At 53.7% G+C, this 22,220-nt stretch overlaps 1 protein-coding gene and 1 pseudogene across 1 annotated transcript; both read right to left on the bottom strand.

Annotated features, from left to right (window-relative positions):
- Positions 1 to 112: 112 nt before the first annotated feature.
- Positions 113 to 17,894, bottom strand: LOC148596298 (uncharacterized). The gene is made up of 11 exons (XM_088524172.1): positions 17,700 to 17,894; positions 16,537 to 16,581; positions 13,264 to 13,456; positions 13,001 to 13,220; positions 12,246 to 12,360; positions 11,826 to 11,999; positions 11,626 to 11,732; positions 11,287 to 11,424; positions 8,714 to 8,798; positions 271 to 348; positions 113 to 202 (listed from the first exon to the last, which is right to left on the bottom strand). Exons 1-11 carry the CDS (start codon positions 17,892 to 17,894, stop codon positions 113 to 115), a joined length of 1,440 nt encoding a protein of 479 aa, XP_088380298.1.
- A 318-nt stretch (positions 17,895 to 18,212) lies between these two features.
- LOC148596297 (ankyrin repeat domain-containing protein 26-like) lies at positions 18,213 to 19,870 on the bottom strand (annotated as a pseudogene).
- Positions 19,871 to 22,220: the final 2,350 nt, after the last annotated feature.

Below are 22,220 nucleotides of genomic sequence, written 5' to 3'. Positions count from 1 at the left end.
AAGCACATACGCAGCTCAGTAAAAAGTGCAAAAGAGCCTGAGAAACAGCTTCCTCTGTCCCCCTGGCACCAGCAGGTGGTACTTAGCTATCCACATCAGTGGACAGCAGAGCTTAAGTTCGAGCTTCAGGGGAATCAGCCGCCATCACTAGGCAACAGTCCTGGGCGTTCAAGGTTACAGAGCTCTTGAACAGTGTAGCTGCCTGCACGCACCCAAAAGGAAAGAAAATCATCGACTGGAAGAGGGAAGTCAGAGCAACCCTTCATGTACCTGCTGATATTTGTCTTCTTTCAGAGGCACGTGTCTTGTCTGTAAGGCAGAGAGCAGATCTTCCAGGCTCTTATGAACCTAAGGAACAAAAAAGCCACACTGATGCTTCCCGGACTCACGCTTGCACCTCATTCAAGGGGTATTAGCGAAGCGAAATGCCACCAACATTTCTCCATCTCACTACTCCTTTACAATCGACCCCCAGTTTGAGCCCTGGAGCAGTTCTCCTTCATTAAGGGCTTGTCTCCTAACTTGGCCCAAGCACACAGCACTGCCTACGCCTGTGCCATTCCTTTATGGATTGACACCTTCGAGCCAAGGAATCCACAGTCAGTAAACAGGGAAGGTGTCAGAGGTTTGGCAATGAAGTCTCCCTTGTCACAGCCTGAGGATGCCGCTTCGGGCTTTGCTTGGCACCAAAGCAATTCCACGAGCTAACTCGCCCTTAGGGCAGCAACAAGTGCTACTGCCTGAGGGCTTAAGCACCAGGACAGCTAAAAAGCAGCAGGCGGTCAAAGCAGCACATGAGTGTCAAAGCCTCTCCTCGCACGCTGCTCAGGCCGCACAGTAGCCAGGGAACCTCTCAACACCAGAAGGCCTTGGAGAGGGACAAAGCAGAGCCGATCCCCTGCGGACTGCCAGAAATGATGTCCCCCTGGGCTCCCCAGGAAAATCTCTTCCCAGAATGTCCCCACATACACACACAGCTAGGCTCAGGAGCTCATGAAGAAGAAAGCTGAGGAGGAGCTTACAGTGGCAGAGCTGTGCAGCTCTTTCTGCAGGGCTTCAATTCGAGCCGTGTGTTGGTCGCTTCTCCCTTCCAGCCTCACCTTTTCAAGCTCAAGCCTTGAAGGAAACACAGGGAGACAGCACTGTGAAATAACGGCCCTCCAAATTCTGGATGGGCTTGCTGCCATGCAGCCAGCTCTTCCTCTTGCTTTTACACCACCCCGGCAGGCAAAGCCTTGCTTCACCGGGGCAGTTCCTTACCGTCCCACTCGTTCTTCCAGCTGCTTTAGGCTAGCTCTTTCCAAGGAGGCTTCCACAAGCTCTTGCAGTTGCTTGGAAGAAGCCATTGCTTCCCTCTCCTTTTCTGACAGGGCCGCCTGCAACTCCTCAACACAATGCTCACTCTGAAGGCGCTGTTCTTCCGACTCCTGCAACTGTCAAACCAGCACCCATGCTACTCAGCTGCATTTACATACAGACAAGCCAAGTGCTTTGACTCCCAAGTCATCTCTCCCAAATCCTCTTGCCTTGCCCTCTCTCCTGCTAGCCTCTTCCATCCCCATCTTGTCTTCCTACAAGCAGTCCCCAAAACCGCCCCAACACCAATCCGCTTCCTTCCACAGGGAGTGCACAGCAAAGACCTTGCCAAACTTAGGCACCAGGGCTATTGCACTAGGCAAGTGAGTCACTTTGAGGCCCTTCAATCTCCGCTGTGGACGTGAGGCCCAGTGCAGGCTCAGCCAGCGCGACCATTCAGAGCACCTGCCTGAGATGCTGCTTCACGTGGACCATGCAAAGCCCCACCTATCCAGGAGGGATGCTGCTTTCTGCAGCTCTCACACTACAGCACCCTGCCCGGTGGAGGAGGAAGAGCAGGTCATTTGGTTCCAGCTTTCACCCACTTCGTGGGTTATGACAGGCCGCAATGACTGACTTGCTCAGGTCCCCCTGGCACCTGTTCTCAGAATACTGCCCTCTGCTTGTTCATCATTTGCCAGGGAAAAACAACATTGTCAGGCTCATTAAGGTAGTTACTGTTTTTGCCTACCTTGCCCTTAAGCCTGTCCAACTCTTTTAGCAACTGCCCTTTCTCTTCCTCCAGGTCCTTGCAACCACGTGTGGCAGCTTCCAGAGAGGCTTCTGACATCAGCTGCTTTCGACGAGCCTCAGCAAGCTCCTGCTCCAGCTGTCTGGCCGTGTCCTGTGGACATAGTTACATGCATAGGAAGAAAAGGCTTGGACCACAGGTTCCGCTTTCTCTTCTTTCCTGTTACATTACAGAGCTGCTTCAGGCTTCAGAGTGAACCTAAACATAACTTATTTTGTCCACACCACTGTGCCTCTGCACAGCTGATGTCTGCTCTCTGTCTGCTGCCAACAGCTAAGCTTTGCCAGCTCGTCTTTAAGCTCGTGGCTTCCTATGAGTTCAAAATGGCCAAGTACTGTTCTCCTTGGAACAGCACATAAACACAGACTGCAGACATCCACGTGCATCTGTGTTTAAGAAAATGCCAGCAATCTGCTCAGATGCACGTGCTGTTATTGAACTGCACACATGACTCTAATCCACAAACCCAGGGCTTCATATTAGATCCTGTGAAAATGAAAGGGCAGGAGTAGCTTACAGAGGCAAAGCTGTGCAGCTCTTTCTGAAGAGCTTCGATTTTAGCTGTCTGTTGGTGAGCTCTGCCTTCCAGCCTCCCATTCTCAAGTTCAAGCCTTCAAAGGAAACATAGGTCTCAGTATGGGAACCCAGTGGAGCACAGACACCCACTCCAAACTGTGAACTGACGGTATCTCAAGCAAACACCTCCCTCCAAATCCCAGATTTGCTTGCTCTCAAGCAGCAAGCTAACCCCGTTGCCTTTACACCCTCCCACAAAGCACAGCCTTGCTTCACTGTGCCAACTCCTTACCTTTCCACTTTGTCTTTCAGCACTTTTAGGCTCTCCATTTCCAAGCAGGCCTTCTTGCATTCTTGCAGTTGCTGAGACAAAGCCAATGCTTCCCTTTGCTTTTCTGCCAGGGCTCTCTTCAAATTCTGAACACACCGCTCAGACTGGAGAAGCTGCTCTTCCAGCTCCTGCAACTGTCAAACCAGGACCCACGCTAGTCAGCTTCCTCTTCACACACTCAAGGCACCTGCTTTCACTCGCAGGTCACCTCTGAAAAACCCTGTTGCTTCGTCCTCTTTCATACTGGCCTCTCCCATCCCGCTGCTTGTTCATTGGTTACAGGGGAAAACAGGGTTGTCAGGGTCCTCGGGCTAGTCACAGCCTTTGCCTACCTTGCCTTTAACCCTGGCCAACTCCTTTTGCAACTGCATTTTCTCCTCCTCCAGCTCCCGGCGAGCACGCGTGGCAGCTTCCAGCGAGGCTTCGGACAGCGCCTGCTTTCTGCGGGCATCGGCGAGCTCCTGCTCCAGCTCCCTGACCCTGCCCTGATGGAATAAGGACACGCATCGCAGGAAAAGCCTTGCACCGTGCACTGTGCTTTTGCTTTTCCTGTTACATTACACGACTCTTCCGAGAAGTAGCTCCCCAAAGGACTACTATGTTTCTTCCCCTTCTCCCATCACCCAGACCTTTCTCAGGCATCTCCCTACCCCTCACTCCTACCCCCGCCTTCATTCCCTTCCAGCCATTGTCAGACTCTGGACAAAAGTCTCTCTCCACCCGAGAGCCACACTTGGACCAGGCCTTTTCACACACACAGAATGAGGCAAACACTCTGCAGAGCAGCACAGTGCACACTTGTGCACCGTGTCCATTTGCAGGCAGACACTTCCCCTTCCACAGCACACTCCAAGGCCACGCAATCTCTTCTCTAACTGTCCACACACACACACACAAGTAGGCTCAGGAGCTCATGAAAAGGAAAGGTCAGGAGTCGCTTACAGAGGCAGAGCTGCGCAGCTCTTTCTGAAGAGCTTCCACCCTGGCAGTCTCATGGCGCGCTGTCACCTCCAGCCCTGTTTTTTCAAACTCAAGCCTTCAAAGGAAACATAGGGCTCAGTATGGGAACCCAACAGAGCACACATACCCACTCCACACTGTGAACTAACAACATCTCAAGCAAAAGCCTCCCTCCAAGTCCCACATTCCCTTGCTGGGATGCAGCAAGGTAATCCCGTTGCCTTTACACCAGCCCACAAAGCAAAGCCTTGCTTCACTCTGGCACTTCCTCACCGTCCAACTTTTTCCCTCAAGAGCTTTATGGTGAAGAGCAGTGTGCCACGTTCTTGCTCTTGCGGGGAAGCAGCCATTGATTCTCTTTGCTTCTCTGCCAGGGCTCTCTTCAACTCCTCAACAGACCGCTCAGACTGGAGACGCCGCTCTTCCGATTCCTGCAACTGTCAAACCAGGAACCATGGGAGTGAGCTTCATCTTCAGCATCGTACACACTGCTTTGACTCCCAAGTCAAATCTCCCAAACTCTGGTGCTTCACCCTCTTTCCTATTGACCTCTCCTGTCCCCATCCTGATTTTCTACAAGCAGACAGCTCCGACTGACAAGGGAAAAGAGCGCTTTCTGCAGCTCTCAAACTACACTGCCCTGCACAGCACAGCACATGAAGAAGAGCACGTCGTTCCGCTCAAGGCTCCACCGCCCTCATGGGTTACGGCAGTGCGGAACTACTGACTTCATCACATCTCACTTGTACCTGTGCTCAGAATGCTGCCTTGTCCTTCTCATCATTTACAGAGGAAGAACAGCCCTGTTACGCTCATTATTGTTGTTATGGCATTTGCCTACCTTGCCTTTAACCCTGGCCAACTCCTTCTGCAGCTGCCCTTGCTCTTCCTCCAGGTCCTGGCAGGAACGTGGGGCAGCTTCCAGCAAGGCTTCTGCTGGCGACTGCTTTTTAGGAGCATCAGCAAGCTCCTCACCCAGCTCTCCAATACTATCCTAATGAAATAGTTACACACATAGGAAGAAAAAGCTTGGAGCACGCACTATGCATTTCTAATAAGGCACTTGCTATGAGAGCTCGGACATTCCCAGACCCTGCTTCCTCACAAGCCCCGTGGAGCAGCTTGCACACAGCTAAAGCTGTTCCAGTTCACTGGAACAAACGTGTGGCAGAAGCAGCCAAAGAAGGAGCAGAGCCTCCTCGGTGCAGGGCCCACACCCAGAGCAACCTCCTGAGAAGATCCCCCCACGGGGAACCCACTGTGCCCCCCGCTGAAAGCACCTCAGAATCCCAGGGAGAATCGTTGTCCTCCTCCGGCTCCGCTCCTGCTGCCGATGGAACATCTGCAAGGGAAATAAGGAAGGGCACACCATGAGTGCTTCTCTCACTCTGCTGCTCTCCTCCATCAGGCAACACCCACAGCCAAGGGACAGATAATGCTGTTACTAGAGTGTTTAAAAAAAAAGAAGAAAAAGCAGCGTCATTCAAGAGCATCCTCACTCTGAACCGCACCACTGTGTTCTCACCCTTCCTCCCGCATGCTCACACAGGCAGGAAGTCACCACGAAATAACACTCCTTGCAGTCCAGCACTTCCACAAAACATCTTCCTCACTTGACCTTCCCCTCTGCCCTGGCATTTGCTGGCAAGGGCAGAATTGGGGCTTTCCCATCTCAGCAGCAGCTCATCACCAGCATTCACTGACTCAGACCAAGGAGCAAACAAACACAGGGGCTCAACGCTTCTGAACTCACCTCTACTAACAGGGAGGGCTGCTGCAGCATTTGCAACTTGAGGACCACCTGCTGCTTCCTCCCCATCCCGTGCAGGTGATTCCTCCTGAAAGAGGCCGGCCAAAAGAGTTGGAAGGAACAGAAAGAAGCACCCGTTGCACAGGAAAGGGCACCGTGCAAAGTACTTCTATTCCCTGTACCTGTACAGGGAAAAACGTTCTCACTTTTCTTTTACAAGGACTGCACTCCTCCCTTAGGAGGATGTTTCTGTGCACAGCAATACCCAGTGTCACAGACATGCTGTTCCTCTTCAACAGAGACTCTCAGAAGTGCAGCCTGGACACAGGCTGAGCCTACATTCACCTACATTCAAATATGCAGGAGCACACACACCCTTTCCCCCGCTCCTCTGCAACAACAAAAACCAACAGAAAGCACCTCAGAATCCAAGAGGGAGTCTCCGTCTTTCTCCTGCTCCGCTCCCGCTGCCAAGGAAACATCTGCAAGGGAAATAAGGAAGGGCACACCATGAGTGCTTCTTTCACTCTGCTGCTCTCCTCCGTCAGGCAACACCCACAGCCAAGGGACAGATAATGCTGTTACTAGAGTCTTCAAAAAAAGAAGAAAAAGCAGCGTCATTCAAGAGCATCCTCACGCTCAGCCGCACCACTGTGTTCTCACCCCTTCCCCAGCCCTTCTCTGCAGCAGAAGTCGCCCAAGCCCAGCAGGACAGCTCACACAGCTACAACCAACAGCCAACAGAGGGGCAGCGAGCACCCAAACGCGGCTCTGCAAGGCCGGAGTCCTGGAGGAGGGAGCCGTGCGGGCAGCTGCTCTCCCAAACTCGCGCTCCAGAGTCTGGCACCCACAGTCCATTCGCATCGCAACGGAGGGGTCCTCAAAGCACTACACAAAATATCCCCACGTGCGCAGCGAGTCACCAAGAAACAGTGCTCCTTGCACTCCAGCACTACCACAAAACGCCTCCCTCAGCTGACGTGCCCTCCGCCCTCTCCTTTGGTGGCAAGGGCAGAATCGGGGCTGCCCCGTCTCACAAGCACGGCACCGTTTCCATGCATTGGCCCTCACAGCCACCAAACAAGACGTGGCCTTCAACGTGCCCTTCAACTCACCTCGCACACAAGCTGGGGCTCCTGCAGCGTTTGTATCCTGAGGACCATCAGCGGCCTCCTCTCCATCCATTGCAGGTGCTTCGTCCTGAAAGAGGCCAGCCAAAACAGTTGCAAAGAACAGAAAGAAGCACTCCCTGTGCAGGCAATAGACACCCTGCAAACTACTTCCCTCTACCCACACAGGGAAAAATGGTCTGACTTCCTTTCTTTGAGGCCTGCAACTCCTCCCTTGAGAAGACGTTTGAGTAGACAGCAGTACCCAATGTCACATATGTGCTCTTCTGCTTCTGAAGAGACCCTCACAAGCGCAGCCTGCGCACAGTCTCAGCCTGCCTTCACCCACGTTCCAATACCCAGGAGCACACACACCCTTTCCCCTCTCCTTTGCACCAATGAAAACCAACAGTTGCCTGCTTTTCAGTAACCTTAGTCCAACTCCGCCTCTTTCCTCCCTTGCACTTTTTTACCCAAAACAGCGCTCCAAGTCAAAACCCACGTTATTGCTGTTGGGCTTCTTACTTGGCTGCAGGATTCCATACACTGTCCTTTTCATGGATACTTTGGCAAAGAAACAGCAACCCCACCAAACTCTTGCAGAGCCAGAATCTGGACCCTTTGAGTATTGCACTACAAATCCCATGCAAGGGCCACTTGCTATGAGAGCTCGGACATTCCCAGACCCTGCTTCCTCACAAGCCTCGTGGAGCAGCTTGCACACAGCTAAAGCTGTTCCAGTTCACTGGAACAAACGTGTGGCAGAAGCAGCCAAAGAAGGAGCAGAGCCTCCTCGGTGCAGGGCCCACACCCAGAGCAACCTCCTGAGAAGATCCCCCCACGGGGAACCCACTGTGCCCCCCGCTGAAAGCACCTCAGAATCCCAGGGAGAATCGTTGTCCTCCTCCGGCTCCGCTCCTGCTGCCGATGGAACATCTGCAAGGGAAATAAGGAAGGGCACACCATGAGTGCTTCTCTCACTCTGCTGCTCTCCTCCATCAGGCAACACCCACAGCCAAGGGACAGATAATGCTGTTACTAGAGTGTTTAAAAAAAGAAGAAAAAGCAGCGTCATTCAAGAGCATCCTCACTCTGAGCCGCACCACTGTGTTCTCACCCTTCCTCCCACATGCTCACACAGGCAGGAAGTCACCACGAAATAACACTCCTTGCACTCCAGCACTTCCACAAAACATCTTCCTCACTTGACCTTCCCCTCTGCCCTGGCATTTGCTGGCAAGGGCAGAACTGGGGCTTTCCCATCTCAGCAGCAGCTCATCACCAGCATTCACTGACTCAGACCAAGGAGCAAACAAACACAGGGGCTCAACGCTTCTGAACTCACCTCTACTGACAGGGAGGGCTGCTGCAGCATTTGCAACTTGAGGACCACCTGCTGCTTCCTCCCCATCCCGTGCAGGTGATTCCTCCTGAAAGAGGCCAGCCAAAAGAGTTGGAAGGAACAGAAAGAAGCACCCGTTGCACAGGAAAGGACACCGTGCAAAGTACTTCTATTCCCTGTACCTGTACAGGGAAAAACGTTCTCACTTTTCTTTTACAAGGACTGCACTCCTCCCTTAGGAGGATGTTTCTGTGCACAGCAATACCCAGTGTCACAGACATGATGTTCCTCTTCAACAGAGACTCTCAGAAGTGCAGCCTGGACACAGGCTGAGCCTACATTCACCTACATTCAAATATGCAGGAGCACACACACCCTTTCCCCCGCTCCTCTGCAACAACAAAAACCAACAGAAAGCACCTCAGAATCCAAGAGGGAGTCTCCGTCTTTCTCCTGCTCCGCTCCCGCTGCCAAGGAAACATCTACAAGGGAAAGAAGGAAGGGCACACCATGAGTGCTTCTTTCACTCTGCTGCTCTCCTCCATCAGGCAAGCCCCAGCGAGCAAACACACAGCAGGACCCGTGTTTACTAACTCACCCTTCTCACCAGCCACTGATCCTGCAGCATCTTTATCCTGAGGACCACCAGCACCTTCCTCTCCATCCTTTTCAGACGATGCTTCCTAAGAGAGGTCAGGAAAAAAAAAAAAAAGTGTTGCAAAGAACAGAAAGAAGCATCTTCTGCAGCGGCAATTCACACTTTGCAAAATGCTTCATTTCCCTGGGTTACTACACAGGAGAGTTCTCTCTTGTCTGCTGCAAAGAAAGGCCTGCAGGTTTTCCACAGGAATGCCTTTGGGCAGACAGCAATAGCCAGCACCACAGACATGCTGCTCTGCCCCTCACAAGCATGGCCTAGACACACTCTGACTCCAGCTTCAACAACACGGCGACACGCACGAGCACACTCCCCATCTGCCCCTTCTTTTCACCCAGGACAAGCAACAGCTGCCTGCTTCTCCAACAGCCTTAGTCCAGCTTCCCTCCCTTTCCTCACGGGCACTCTTCAACCCACTAGCACATCTCCCTGTGCTGCAGTAGCTCCTCGCAGACGGCATCTGCGACACTCTCTCAAAGCTCACTGACAAGAGGGCAACCAGGAGAAGAAGGAAATCTTGCCTGCATCTCCAGCACTGCAGGGTGCCTTCCAGCATCATCCTCGGAATCCTCAGAATCGCTGCACAGTCCCAGTGCCAAACACCTCTTCTGCAGGAGAAACAGCAAAAATAAAGAGACATCATCAGAGGGGAAACAGGCAGCGGGAGATCAGGCGCACGTGAGCCTGGAATGCCATTCCCATGTGCCAGGAGACAAAGACACCGGCTACAGGAGCTCCCTGCTGAGCACACTTGAGGAACCTCACAAGGAGGACAAGAGAGCCAGGGGATGAAGCATCTCAGCACACTTGGAACAATAAATGCCTTTCTCCCACATCAGTCACAATTCTACCACCCCTTTGTTCCTGGAAACCGACAGCAAGGTCTGCAGGACAAAGGAACAGGTAATCTAGGAGCTCATCAGCTTTCATTCTCTAGAAATCTCACGCACATCAAGACTGTGCGGTCATTTCTCTTGTCACCTAGTGCTCTTCTGCCCCCGACCACCAGACTGCTGCGTGCTCTGCCACGGCTACCAGACTTGGAGGAAGTAGCTCACAGCAGCAGGAAGGGGGCCAGGCAGGAGACCGCTTTGCAGGAGCAAAGCCACCGCACTGCAAGCGCCCTTTCGCTCAAATCCACACAGCTCAGCCCTCCAAACCACTCACTCATTCCACAGAAATTCTGCCTCTTGGGCCACTTCACCTTGGCAGCTAAACGGCGTCTTTCTAATTCGGAGGCAGGAACGGAGTTGTCCTCGCTCTCCTCGTCATCAGTATCTTGAACGCTTGAAAAGTTAAGACAAGAAGGACTGTGTCTCTCTCCAGGCTCTCCTCTTCTGAGGCAGGAGAAAGGATTGGGGGAAAGCGCTTGTTCAAGCCTCACCATACAAAGCATTCACGGGAAAGCTCCTCTCCCACTGTGAAAACATTAATTGACACGATTAATTCTTAGCATGTCAGACCTTCAGAAGTCAACACGGCCCACAAGCACCTAACACAGGCACTTCTGCAGGCCACGCTGCAGGGGAACAGTCACACAAGACAGCAGGGACGAAAGCAGGCCCCAACCTGCCCTTGACTTCTCGCACCCTACTGAATTCTAACCCCCTTCCCCTCAAAGGACATTAGCAAAGAAAATCAACACTGCCCTTACATTTCCTTCTAAGCTTCCTCAACAAAATACTAGCATGGGACAAACACGCGTTGGGAGCAGACAGTTAGCAAACGCTGCGGGGCGCTGACGGGATAGGAAGCTAATGAAGTGCTCAACTACTCGCACCACACGCACACGCACACGCAGAGCCCCAGCAGTTCCTCCACGCTTAAGGATCCTACCTCCGCTGGCCGCAGCACAGGCGCCCGATGCAGAGGCAGCAGCTCCTGCTCCGGGAGGCGAGCTGAGTCCTGCCATGCCTACTGGGCCGCCTGCACGCGCCCTCTGCGCGCACTCTGCCAGCTCTTCACCAACGCTGCAGACAGGAAGAAAGGAAGGACTGTCACCAAAACCAACGGCATCCTTGTACACGGCTCTTCTAGGACACAACGAGCCACTGCTTCTCCACTGCTACGGCTATTCAGAGCCATCTGGCAAGCTGACACACACGGGCTAGTTACACATACCCACGCACACCCGCCCTTCCTGCTCCCCTTGCTACAGGCCCAGGGCGAGGGGAAGCGGCAGAAGAAAGGACCTCTGCATTTGGTCTCATGCGCTGCTCTGGGGAGGGCCTCGTATACACTCCACTTGCCCAAAGCACACTTTTCAGGCTCGCTATTGCTCACAGCTCAGCTCAGCACCACCAACTTGAAACCTGACCGAGCAGTCGGGGTGGAGTCAAGGAAAACCTCCCGGTTCACACTTGACACTACATGTTCCAGAACATGCCCTTTTGCCCAGCTTCCACAGACGTCTCCACACATCATTAAACCTTGCTGCTCTTAACAAGAGCGTCCATAAGCCAACACGCACATTCACACACCTTAGCAACTCTAACGTCACCTAAAGCACTTACCGAGCATGCAGAAAAGTCCTAGCATACTCCTCCGCCGTCCACCCAGCAACATCTTTCTGGGAAAGATCAGCACCATGGCGAAGAAGAGTGTCTAGGATGCTCCTGTTCCCAGTCGAAGCAGCCCGCATTAAAGGGGTCCTAGAGCATCCAAAAGAGGAGAGGAAAGCTCGGAGCCAACGCAGACATTTCACTCGCATGCCTTTCAGCCCTCTTTGCTCCCACAACAATTGCTTCCCCCTTTCCCACAGGCAGAAGCAAAGCAAAGGCAGCTACATGGAAGCACAGCACAACTCGGAAGGAACGGGGCCTCCGGACACGCTCTTCGGACAAGCCCTTCACCTGGCAGACTGGTCTCGAGCGTTCACATCAGCTCCTTTGCCAAGCAGGAACTCCACCATCTCGCCGTGACCACCCGACACGGCAAGGGCAAGGGGCGTGCAGCCCATCTGCAAGCATAAAGCGCCCCCAGTCAGAACCAAACAGCCAGGGAAAGCCACTCTCTCTTTCCGAGAGCAGCCTCACCCACATTCTACACTTACCTTATCCTTAGCCTCGAGAAGGGCGCTGTGCTCCACTAGCTGCCCTGCTAGAGAGGTGTTACGAGCAAGGACAGCCAGGTGAAGGGCAGTGTTGCCGGTAACGTCGGCAAGATTAGGGTTGGCACCACGCGCCAGCAGAATGGCCACGCATTCTTCTTGCTGGCACTGCACTGCCTGCAAGCAACACGGCAAAGAAAAGGAAGCCTTCCCAGCAACTACGTTTCCCTCCCTCAGCGCTCCCACAGCCGGCCAAGCGCACAAAGCAACCCCGGCCTTCCCCGAGGAGGCAACGTGGGCCCATTCTGCGCCAATCGCAACACAGTCTCCACCTGTCCCAACATCACGCATCACCCCAGAGACGCAGCGCTCTGGGTGCAGCTTGGAAGCCCTCCCTCAACAGCTCTCCCGTGCTCCACGTACCTTCATCAGTGGAGATCTCTTGTAGCCGTCCCGCGCATCCAGCTTGCACTTCTTCTCCACTAAATAGGACACGATCTCCGAGTGCCCATTAGCGCAAGCGAGATGCAGGGGTGTCCTACAAAGGCAACACATTCCATTAACACGCACACACGCGCCGAGCTGCACACACCGCTCCTGCCTCTGTCCCGGGCCTAGGGCCACCGCTGTCCGCAGCCACAAGAGCAGCTTAGAAAGAGTCGCCCATTCCGGCAGCAACGGCAGCAGCTGCACACCCCAAGCCCAGAGGGAGGGGCTAGGAAAAGTCACCCCCACCCCACGCAGCACCCGCTTCCCGCAGCTCCGCACCCGCTTCCCTGCAAAGGGGCTCCTGCGCCCAGGCACAGCGGTCTGCCCACGCAGCCCCACGCTGCCGGGCGCAAGCGGCTGCCCTCCATCCCTCTGCCCGCGCAACCGCCCGCTGCCTCCAACAGCACCACCCACGCTGCCCAGCAAGGACCACCCAGGCTTGGTTGGCCACCTCCAGCCTTCGCCAAGGCGCCCTGCGGCTTGCGCCAGCACCGCTTGCGTGGCAACAGAGTGCCGCACGCCGGGGACACGGGCTTTCCAAGAGCAGCACAGCAGCCTCGGGCGGTGCTGCTGGGGCAGGGCCTGCCACCCGGCCTTCCCCACAGCAGCCTCGAGCACACGCGCCCTCCACGCCCGGCCAGGCCCTCGCGAAGAGCCGGCAAAGCCCCGGCCGGCGCCGCCCCCCTCACCGCTTGGCCTTGTCGCGCCCGTCGAGGCCGCGTGTCGGCAGCCGCCGCAGCGCAGCCAGGTCTCCGCGGGCGGCCGCGCGGTGCAGCTCGCTCAGCTCCTCCTCGCGAAGCTCGTAGCGAGCGCCCACGCAGGCCAGGGAAGCGCCGCCGGGCGCCGCCGCCCCCCGCCCCTTGCCGAAGAGCGCCAGGAAGCGCTTCATGCTGCGGCGGGGACGCGGACACGGCCAGAGAGAGACGGCCCCGCCTCGGGCGGGCGGGGCAGAGGAGCCGAGCCCCGAGCAGGGGCCGCGGCCGGGACAGCTGCGGCGGGGCTGAGCCCCGGCGGGCTGCGGGAGCGGGGGTCGCGGGCTCGGAGCCCCCGCGCCGGGAGCAGAGGCGCGCTCCGAGGGCCGGGACGCAGCGAGGCTCCCAGCGAGGCACGCGCCGACCGTCGCTCCGGCACTGGCGGCCGCAGCACTGAGGCCGCGCGGCGACGGCGCCAGGCGCAACAGCCGCGGCGAGGGCGTCACAGGGCGGCGGGGTGACGCCGCGGGGTGACACTGCCACGCGCCACAGGCGGCTCCTCGACGTGGGGCTGCAGCGCACCCACAAGGGGCTGCGGCTCCCCGAGAAAGAGCACCGCCGCTGTTAGCTTGGTTGTCGCTCAACTATCTTTTTCATGTTCTCCTATGATTGTGAATCTGCTACTTGTTGTAGATCTGCCAGCGCTGCCAGTTATTATCATTAGTAGAAAATCATCTTTCATTTCACAAAAATCCCCATTTACGTCTTGTCGGTATTTACTCAACTGAATCGAGCAGAAAAGCAGAACCAGCCAAAAATAATAATAAAAATAATCCCCAGCCACGCTCATACTATAGATTGCGATTAAATGTTTGAAGTGCATGAGTAGGGTGGAGGTGTTAGTTTGTATATTGATATATGCCCTTCATGATGAGTCTGGATTTTACTACTTGTAGGACTGAGGCAGGAATAAGTTCGTGAGATGGGATGCTAGCCCGAGGTGCTCTTAGGCTACTGAACAGCAGCGGAATACTTCCATAAGATGTTTGAATGAAGATTTTTTCCCTCCACTTCGGCATGTGTACATGTTAGCAGGAGGAAAAATAGCAAAGCTTGTATTTGATAAAAGGAGCGCGCAGTTGGCTGTTGATTACGGTGCTATTAGTGGTCCATATATACCAAGAAGACACTCAGAACAGGTACTGGGACTGCTGTCATTATCACTGATGAGGAAGGTCACCTCTCTTTTTGCGGTGAGGTTGCAAGTCTTTAATTGCGCCTGCTCCTGTCCAACAGTGCCTTACAAGCCATGTATAAAGCTGATACTGTGTGGTTAGCCGGTAAGTATTACCTGCCATAGTGCTAGAGATAGAAACTGGGCTCTGTGCAACAGAACTCGAAGCCTGTGTCTCAAGTTCCTAAACGAGGACTCCAGAGGGAGCAGCCGTGTTCCCCCCTCAGGGGAAGAGGAAGCCTCTCTGGTGTGGGGGATAGAGATCTTTCTCTTGGGGATGTAATTGAAGTGGCCACCAGATAAGCACTGGCTTCTCACTTACTTGGAAATCATCCTTAAATTCAAATGTACATTACTGTTCCAAATGAATGGGATTCTTCTAATCGGGACTTTTTTTTTGGAACTTGTCCATGCTATGCACACATTGCTAGGACATCCTGCACACTGCATTCTTTAACTACTAAATTAGCTCTTTAGCTTTGAAGGCCAGCTAGCAGTGTGAGTGTATTGTTCACACGGTCATTGAGCATTCCCAGATTTTTGCAGCCACACCCTGACAGATGTCCAAATCTCTCTGGAATTACTGGAAGCAACCAGGAGGCTGTCATCTCCACATTGCTCTTGGTCTTAGCTTAAGGCTACAGGTGCCTCCTAAACCACAGCAGGGTTTGCTGCGTCCTCACAGTGGATGTGCCATCAAGCACTGCCAGTCCAGACCAGCTTTCTTCTCAAAGTTCAAACTAGCTTATTTTTATGAAGACTGGGCCATTTTGGAGCTCTTTTTGTACACCACATGTTTAAAATCAAAACTGCACCAAGCAATACAAAGCCAACACTAAGATAAAATACATATATATTAGTAAATTAACACCAGAGTAATATAGATATGTACATGTGCCTAGGTGAGGTGCTCTGGGATTGCATAGTCCTCAAATGGCCTGGTAAGCAGCCAAACTTCCTTTCAGAACACATTATGGCAGACGTTAATGCATCTTCTTCTGCCTTTGAACTCCTTTGGGAGTTTGGGCTACTGTTGTCACTCAGCAAACCTCTCCTTATCGAGTGCATTAAGACCAGCCACTCTTAGCTCAGGTAAACTAAGATTCTTGCAAAGGCCTTTGGGATCTTACAGCAGGGTTTTGCCTCCCCCTTTGGGAATCCCTGCCGACTACTCCCACGCACTTTCTTGTTCCTTCTCATCTTTGGAAAGGGCTTCCGGGAGGCTGCGCTCCATCAGCTTGCCAGGCCTCGAGCTGCTGCCGACCGTTTGCGGCTCGCCTGATCGTGCTTCTTGGCTGGCTCCTAGGCAAGGGGGACAGCTGCTGTGGGCCAGGCCTCAGGAGCCTTCCGCCATTGCCAGCACCTGCCAGCCATCTTTGAGAGCGGCCTCCCCCTGGCAGCGCAGGAGCGCTCTGAAGGGCAGCAGGAGGCAAACAGCCCCCAACTCCAGGCCCCTGTCTAAAAACCCAGCGGAGCTTTCAACCTCCCCTGAGGAAAAGGACACAGGCTGCACGCTGCCAGCAAGCGGCCAGACTCCTACCAGGGTTCCCCCCTTGGCAGCAAGCCCGCCGCTCCCATTCTGTAAGAGGGACAGGCAGCGGGAGGAAGAGGGAACAGGCGCGTGCGCAGGGCAGGCCAAGACAGGAAGGGGACGGGAATAAAACAGAGATGTCCCAGCCTACAAGCTTTATTAAATACAGAATTGGAACAGAACACCTTCACTTGAATGCAGCTCGATGTCATCTACACACCACTCCGCCAAGAGCTAGAGGGCACGTTTCCCCAGGCTTCCTTCCTCTCGGGATATCCTCTCTTGGCAGTCCCCGCTCCAGAAAGCCACTTCTGAGGAAGGCGCGCACGGCAGGGGGAACAAAAGGCCCTCTGTTAGTGTTACAGGAGCAAAAGGGAGCAAGTCCCAAACCAAGGGAACCAACCCCATTCATCCCAGTAGACAGGCACCTCTGCTCACAATGCAGACACATTCAACCCAAGGCACTTGTGTCCACCCAAGCAAATGCAAGGGGCTCTAAAGCAACAGCTGGCCACTCGGCAGCTGATTGAAGCCAACAGGAACCCAAAGAATTGCAAAGCAGGGGCCACCTGCTTGCAAACAGGCCCCGTCCCTGAAAAGGCCCGACTAGAGCCCCCCGGAGAGGGGATTATTCGGGGCTCTGGGGGCGGCCTTGCATGTGCACATACACTGTTTCTTCTCTTTTTTAAGGACAGGCACATAATATTCTGTGCCACCAGTATTTGGATCACGATGAAGGTGTCACATAAATCTCCAGGTTGCAATTACCTCGCTCACGTTCTTCAGCGACATTTTTGACCATTCCTCACGCACCTGCAAGTATAACACAGGATACCCTTAAGTCCTCAGCAGTTACATTCCTCTAGTAGTACAAAATACGGCCTTTTGAAACCTAACTGTAACATGAAATGCAAACTGGAAACAACACCCTCAATCCTGAGAAATGCTTTGTCCACCAAAACACAGCATTGCCACTACTCTGTGCCATTAATTGTATCACAACACAATTGCCACTCATCACGTTTCCCTCATTCTGGCTTTGCAGAAGGGCATCAAAAAGCACAAGGAGGATATAAGCACACATGGCCAGAGGTCTAGTCCCAAGGACACAAGCTGCATATTTACACTGTTCACAGCGAGCAATCCGATTTGTGATGCCTGCTTTTTTTCTCATTACAAATCAACACTCTTTAATTTACTCCGCAGCAAAGGACTCAGGCCAGAAAGAGCTGGCTTTCCTTGCAGCAGCCACCTTCTAGATAGCCTTTTTCATGGCAGCTCTGCTGACTTGCTGTTTAGCCACAGGAGTGCCTGAGGACAGTCACCTGGATCACCCTCTGAGACCCCCACAAGGCAATGCCCAAAGCCGAGCAGCTCAGCTTCAGAACACTACAGGCATGGGGACAGCTACAGCCCGCAGGCATCTCCTTTCAACAGGACCCTTGCTATGCTGCAGGCACCACAGCACTGAGTCACAACTGGAGATGCCTGAATCCTTCCCAGGATTGTAAAAGATGGAAGAGGAGAGCTTGCCCTTGCCTCCACTCTGTGCAAATCAGGGAAGGGATCATGGCATTCAGTGAAGAATGCTTCGCCCTCTTGTCCAACTCTTGCCACACGGGCCCCAAACCTCACCATTCCGTGAGGACCGTGCTCTCCACACACACTGCAACGGCTGGGGCACACTCGGACCAGAGCTATCGCTGAGGTTGCAGCAGGCTCTGAGCATTGCCTCATGGAGTCTCTCAGGGCGATCCAGGGGACTGTGCTCGCCCAGTTGTGAGGGGCACCAATGCTGTTTGCACTAGCAGACTGGGTGTCCCGGAGCTAGGCAGGAATGCGTGCTCCTTTTCCCCTTAAAAGCTGAACCCTGCTCATTCATACTCTGTGGGCAGCTCATTCGAGCACAGCGTGCATGTCCAATGCCTTACCTCAGCCATTTGAGCTTCCACTCTGTCTGCCACACAGGAAGCATTGCCCGCTGCGTTCAGCATCAAAGAGCGGCTGCTGCCCAGCTCAGGAGGGTAGGCAGCAGCGGCTTCCGCAAGGCCTCCGATAACTCTGCCTTGCTGCAGGCGTCTGCTGAGAGCCAGTTCATTTCCCAGATCCCTGATTCTCTGCTGCATTCGTCCTACCAGGGAAGCTTGTTCCACCTGCTCCTGGGTGGCTGCCTGTGTCTGAAGCAGATGGTGCCATTTCAGCCTCCAGGGAAGAAGAACTTTCCCCCCATGCCCGACGACAGTTTCCACACACCCCCTTGGAAGAGCACAGCCTTACTCAGGCGCCTCCTCACTGCCCTCAAGAATCCACGGCCGCAGCCAGAGGCACCACGTTACGCAATGCTTTCTGTTCACTGGTGGAAACCTGCTCTTAGCACAACGTTTATGTATTTTGGTTTCCAATCAAAGCTCGGACTAAGTAGCCACCTCTCTCTCGGCAAGACGCTAGTCCCTTCTCTTAACGCTGTTCCCTGATTCTCCAGGCACTAATGTGCAAAAAGATGGTGATGCCCGGAATGGCTGAGGACAAGCGTTCCACAAGCTCACGGCCTTCAACAGACTCCTCCAGATATAAAGAGCCCATGAACCCACAGCCCTGACCAGCACAAGCTGGACACAGTGGAGAAGGACACTGGTACAGAAGAGATGAAGGAAAAGGCACAAATGGACTGTGCATGCCAGTGCCAAGTACGCTTACCTGCAGAAAGAGATTGACTTCCCGTAGTTTTTGCCTTAGTTGTCGCTCGGCCTTTTCTTCAGTCTCTCTTTTGTGCTCTTTGATGTGGCTGAGGTCTGGCGTGCTGGTCTCTACACGGCACCGGAGGGCAGCCACCTCTTCTTCCAGCTGCCGCTTCCTCTTCCGCAGCTGTGCATGGCTCCCATGCATGCAAGCCAACTCTTCCCGCAAACCTTCGTTTGCTTTCTTGAGCTGCCTTGAGTTTCTCTGCTCTGCAGAGAGCCGCTTGCAAAGTTCCTGCACCTGCACACAGCCAAGGCACAGACAGCCTTAAGCATACGCAGTTCTTTGCAGACCCTGCAGGCTGTGCGCTGAGACTCTGCTTGTCACCAGCTCGCTCCGTTTTAAAACCAAGTGAAAGCCATGCTCCTCTGCCAAAAGCAGCACCTCTTTTAAAGGTTTCCCAAAAGACCACCTCAAGTTTCCCGCCCTTCTCAGGTCTCCTCCAGCACTCCCCTAGCCAATAAAGGCTTCACTCCCAGAAGATCACACATCCACAGAGCTAGGCTCCTTCTCCTTTCCTCAGGAGCACACATCACGTGGGGTGTTTTGCATGCAGCGGGGCTGCCAGGGGTCTTCCAGACTTGTCTCACAGTCAGCATTGCCTGACTTTGTCAACACTCCTCCAGAAAGCAGCTTTCTAAGCCATGGACAAAGAAGCCCTATTCGCTCTGGATCCAAGCGGCAGCTTCTTTCCAAGAACTTTTAGGAAGTATCAGGTTTCCAGAAGTCCCCAAAGGTCAACTGCTACTCTAACGGTTTCCTCTCTCCTCAGAAATTCACCTTTTCCACACCACCACCCTGGCACCGCGGCACTCCTGCCCTTTCGGAATGATTAGTTAGACGTTTCCAGGGATCAGAAGAAAGCCCCTTCATTTCCAAACACAGCCACCACGTGAACGTGCACGTGAATACAGAAGTCAGGAGAAGAAACGAGACAGCTTTCCAAAACAAACACACAGAAACAACGAACCACAGCTCACCTTTGTTCTTAATATGTCATCTTCGCTGCCCCCTCCAGAAGGTGCGTCCTTCAGCTTGGCCTGTAGATTCAGCTGGGACTCGCTCTCGCACCTCTCATAGGTCCTTAGTTTCTTCAGAGCTTTCTCCAGAAGCCTCTTGGACCTGCACAGCCAATTAGGGAGTAAAATAGGAAAGCCATGGGAAAAACAAACAAACAAATAAATAAACAAACAAAAAAACCCCCAAAACACAAGAAGCATTCCCTTTGAGGTTGCTCACAAACCGTTACGTACTCATAGTCTCTGAGTCAATTAAAGGAACCTTGACTCCCAGCTTAGCCGGTATTTCTTACAAATGCTAAAAAGCCATACCTGCTGCATTCTTCCTGCAGTTCCATGTTTTTCTTCACTGCCTCCTCCAGCTGGGCTTCCGCTGCTTGTTTCCTCTCTGCCCCCTTCTTCACTGCCTTTCCTTCACTCTCACACTTTGCACACAGGAAGGAGAAAGCACATACGCAGCTCAGTAAAAAGTGCAAAAGAGCCTGAGAAACAGCTTCCTCTGTCCCCCTGGCACCAGCAGGTGGTACTTAGCTATCCACATCAGTGGACAGCAGAGCTTAAGTTCGAGCTTCAGGGGAATCAGCCGCCATCACTAGGCAACAGTCCTGGGCGTTCAAGGTTACAGAGCTCTTGAACAGTGTAGCTGCCTGCACGCACCCAAAAGGAAAGAAAATCATCGACTGGAAGAGGGAAGTCAGAGCAACCCTTCATGTACCTGCTGATATTTGTCTTCTTTCAGAGGCACGTGTCTTGTCTGTAAGGCAGAGAGCAGATCTTCCAGGCTCTTATGAACCTAAGGAACAAAAAAGCCACACTGATGCTTCCCGGACTCACGCTTGCACCTCATTCAAGGGGTATTAGCGAAGCGAAATGCCACCAACATTTCTCCATCTCACTACTCCTTTACAATCGACCCCCAGTTTGAGCCCTGGAGCAGTTCTCCTTCATTAAGGGCTTGTCTCCTAACTTGGCCCAAGCACACAGCACTGCCTACGCCTGTGCCATTCCTTTATGGATTGACACCTTCGAGCCAAGGAATCCACAGTCAGTAAACAGGGAAGGTGTCAGAGGTTTGGCAATGAAGTCTCCCTTGTCACAGCCTGAGGATGCCGCTTCGGGCTTTGCTTGGCACCAAAGCAATTCCACGAGCTAACTCGCCCTTAGGGCAGCAACAAGTGCTACTGCCTGAGGGCTTAAGCACCAGGACAGCTAAAAAGCAGCAGGCGGTCAAAGCAGCACATGAGTGTCAAAGCCTCTCCTCGCACGCTGCTCAGGCCGCACAGTAGCCAGGGAACCTCTCAACACCAGAAGGCCTTGGAGAGGGACAAAGCAGAGCCGATCCCCTGCGGACTGCCAGAAATGATGTCCCCCTGGGCTCCCCAGGAAAATCTCTTCCCAGAATGTCCCCACATACACACACAGCTAGGCTCAGGAGCTCATGAAGAAGAAAGCTGAGGAGGAGCTTACAGTGGCAGAGCTGTGCAGCTCTTTCTGCAGGGCTTCAATTCGAGCCGTGTGTTGGTCGCTTCTCCCTTCCAGCCTCACCTTTTCAAGCTCAAGCCTTGAAGGAAACACAGGGAGACAGCACTGTGAAATAACGGCCCTCCAAATTCTGGATGGGCTTGCTGCCATGCAGCCAGCTCTTCCTCTTGCTTTTACACCACCCCGGCAGGCAAAGCCTTGCTTCACCGGGGCAGTTCCTTACCGTCCCACTCGTTCTTCCAGCTGCTTTAGGCTAGCTCTTTCCAAGGAGGCTTCCACAAGCTCTTGCAGTTGCTTGGAAGAAGCCATTGCTTCCCTCTCCTTTTCTGACAGGGCCGCCTGCAACTCCTCAACACAATGCTCACTCTGAAGGCGCTGCTCTTCCGACTCCTGCAACTGTCAAACCAGCACCCACGCTACTCGGCTGCATTTACATACAGACAAGCCAAGTGCTTTGACTCCCAAGTCATCTCTCCCAAATCCTCTTGCCTTGCCCTCTCTCCTGCTAGCCTCTTCCATCCCCATCTTGTCTTCCTACAAGCAGTCCCCAAAACCGCCCCAACACCAATCCGCTTCCTTCCACAGGGAGTGCACAGCAAAGACCTTGCCAAACTTAGGCACCAGGGCTATTGCACTAGGCAAGTGAGTCACTTTGAGGCCCTTCAATCTCCGCTGTGGACGTGAGGCCCAGTGCAGGCTCAGCCAGCGCGACCATTCAGAGCACCTGCCTGAGATGCTGCTTCACGTGGACCATGCAAAGCCCCACCTATCCAGGAGGGATGCTGCTTTCTGCAGCTCTCACACTACAGCACCCTGCCCGGTGGAGGAGGAAGAGCAGGTCATTTGGTTCCAGCTTTCACCCACTTCGTGGGTTATGACAGGCCGCAATGACTGACTTGCTCAGGTCCCCCTGGCACCTGTTCTCAGAATACTGCCCTCTGCTTGTTCATCATTTGCCAGGGAAAAACAACATTGTCAGGCTCATTAAGGTAGTTACTGTTTTTGCCTACCTTGCCCTTAAGCCTGTCCAACTCTTTTAGCAACTGCCCTTTCTCTTCCTCCAGGTCCTTGCAACCACGTGTGGCAGCTTCCAGAGAGGCTTCTGACATCAGCTGCTTTCGACGAGCCTCAGCAAGCTCCTGCTCCAGCTGTCTGGCCGTGTCCTGTGGACATAGTTACATGCATAGGAAGAAAAGGCTTGGACCACAGGTT

The sequence above is a fragment of the Tinamus guttatus genome, unplaced genomic scaffold (assembly GCF_059628265.1).
Source record: "Tinamus guttatus ecotype Peru unplaced genomic scaffold, ASM5962826v1 Tinamus_guttatus_pri_ptg000018l, whole genome shotgun sequence".
Lineage (NCBI taxonomy): Eukaryota > Metazoa > Chordata > Aves > Tinamiformes > Tinamidae > Tinamus > Tinamus guttatus.
This window is presented reverse-complemented; position numbering and strand designations above follow the sequence as displayed.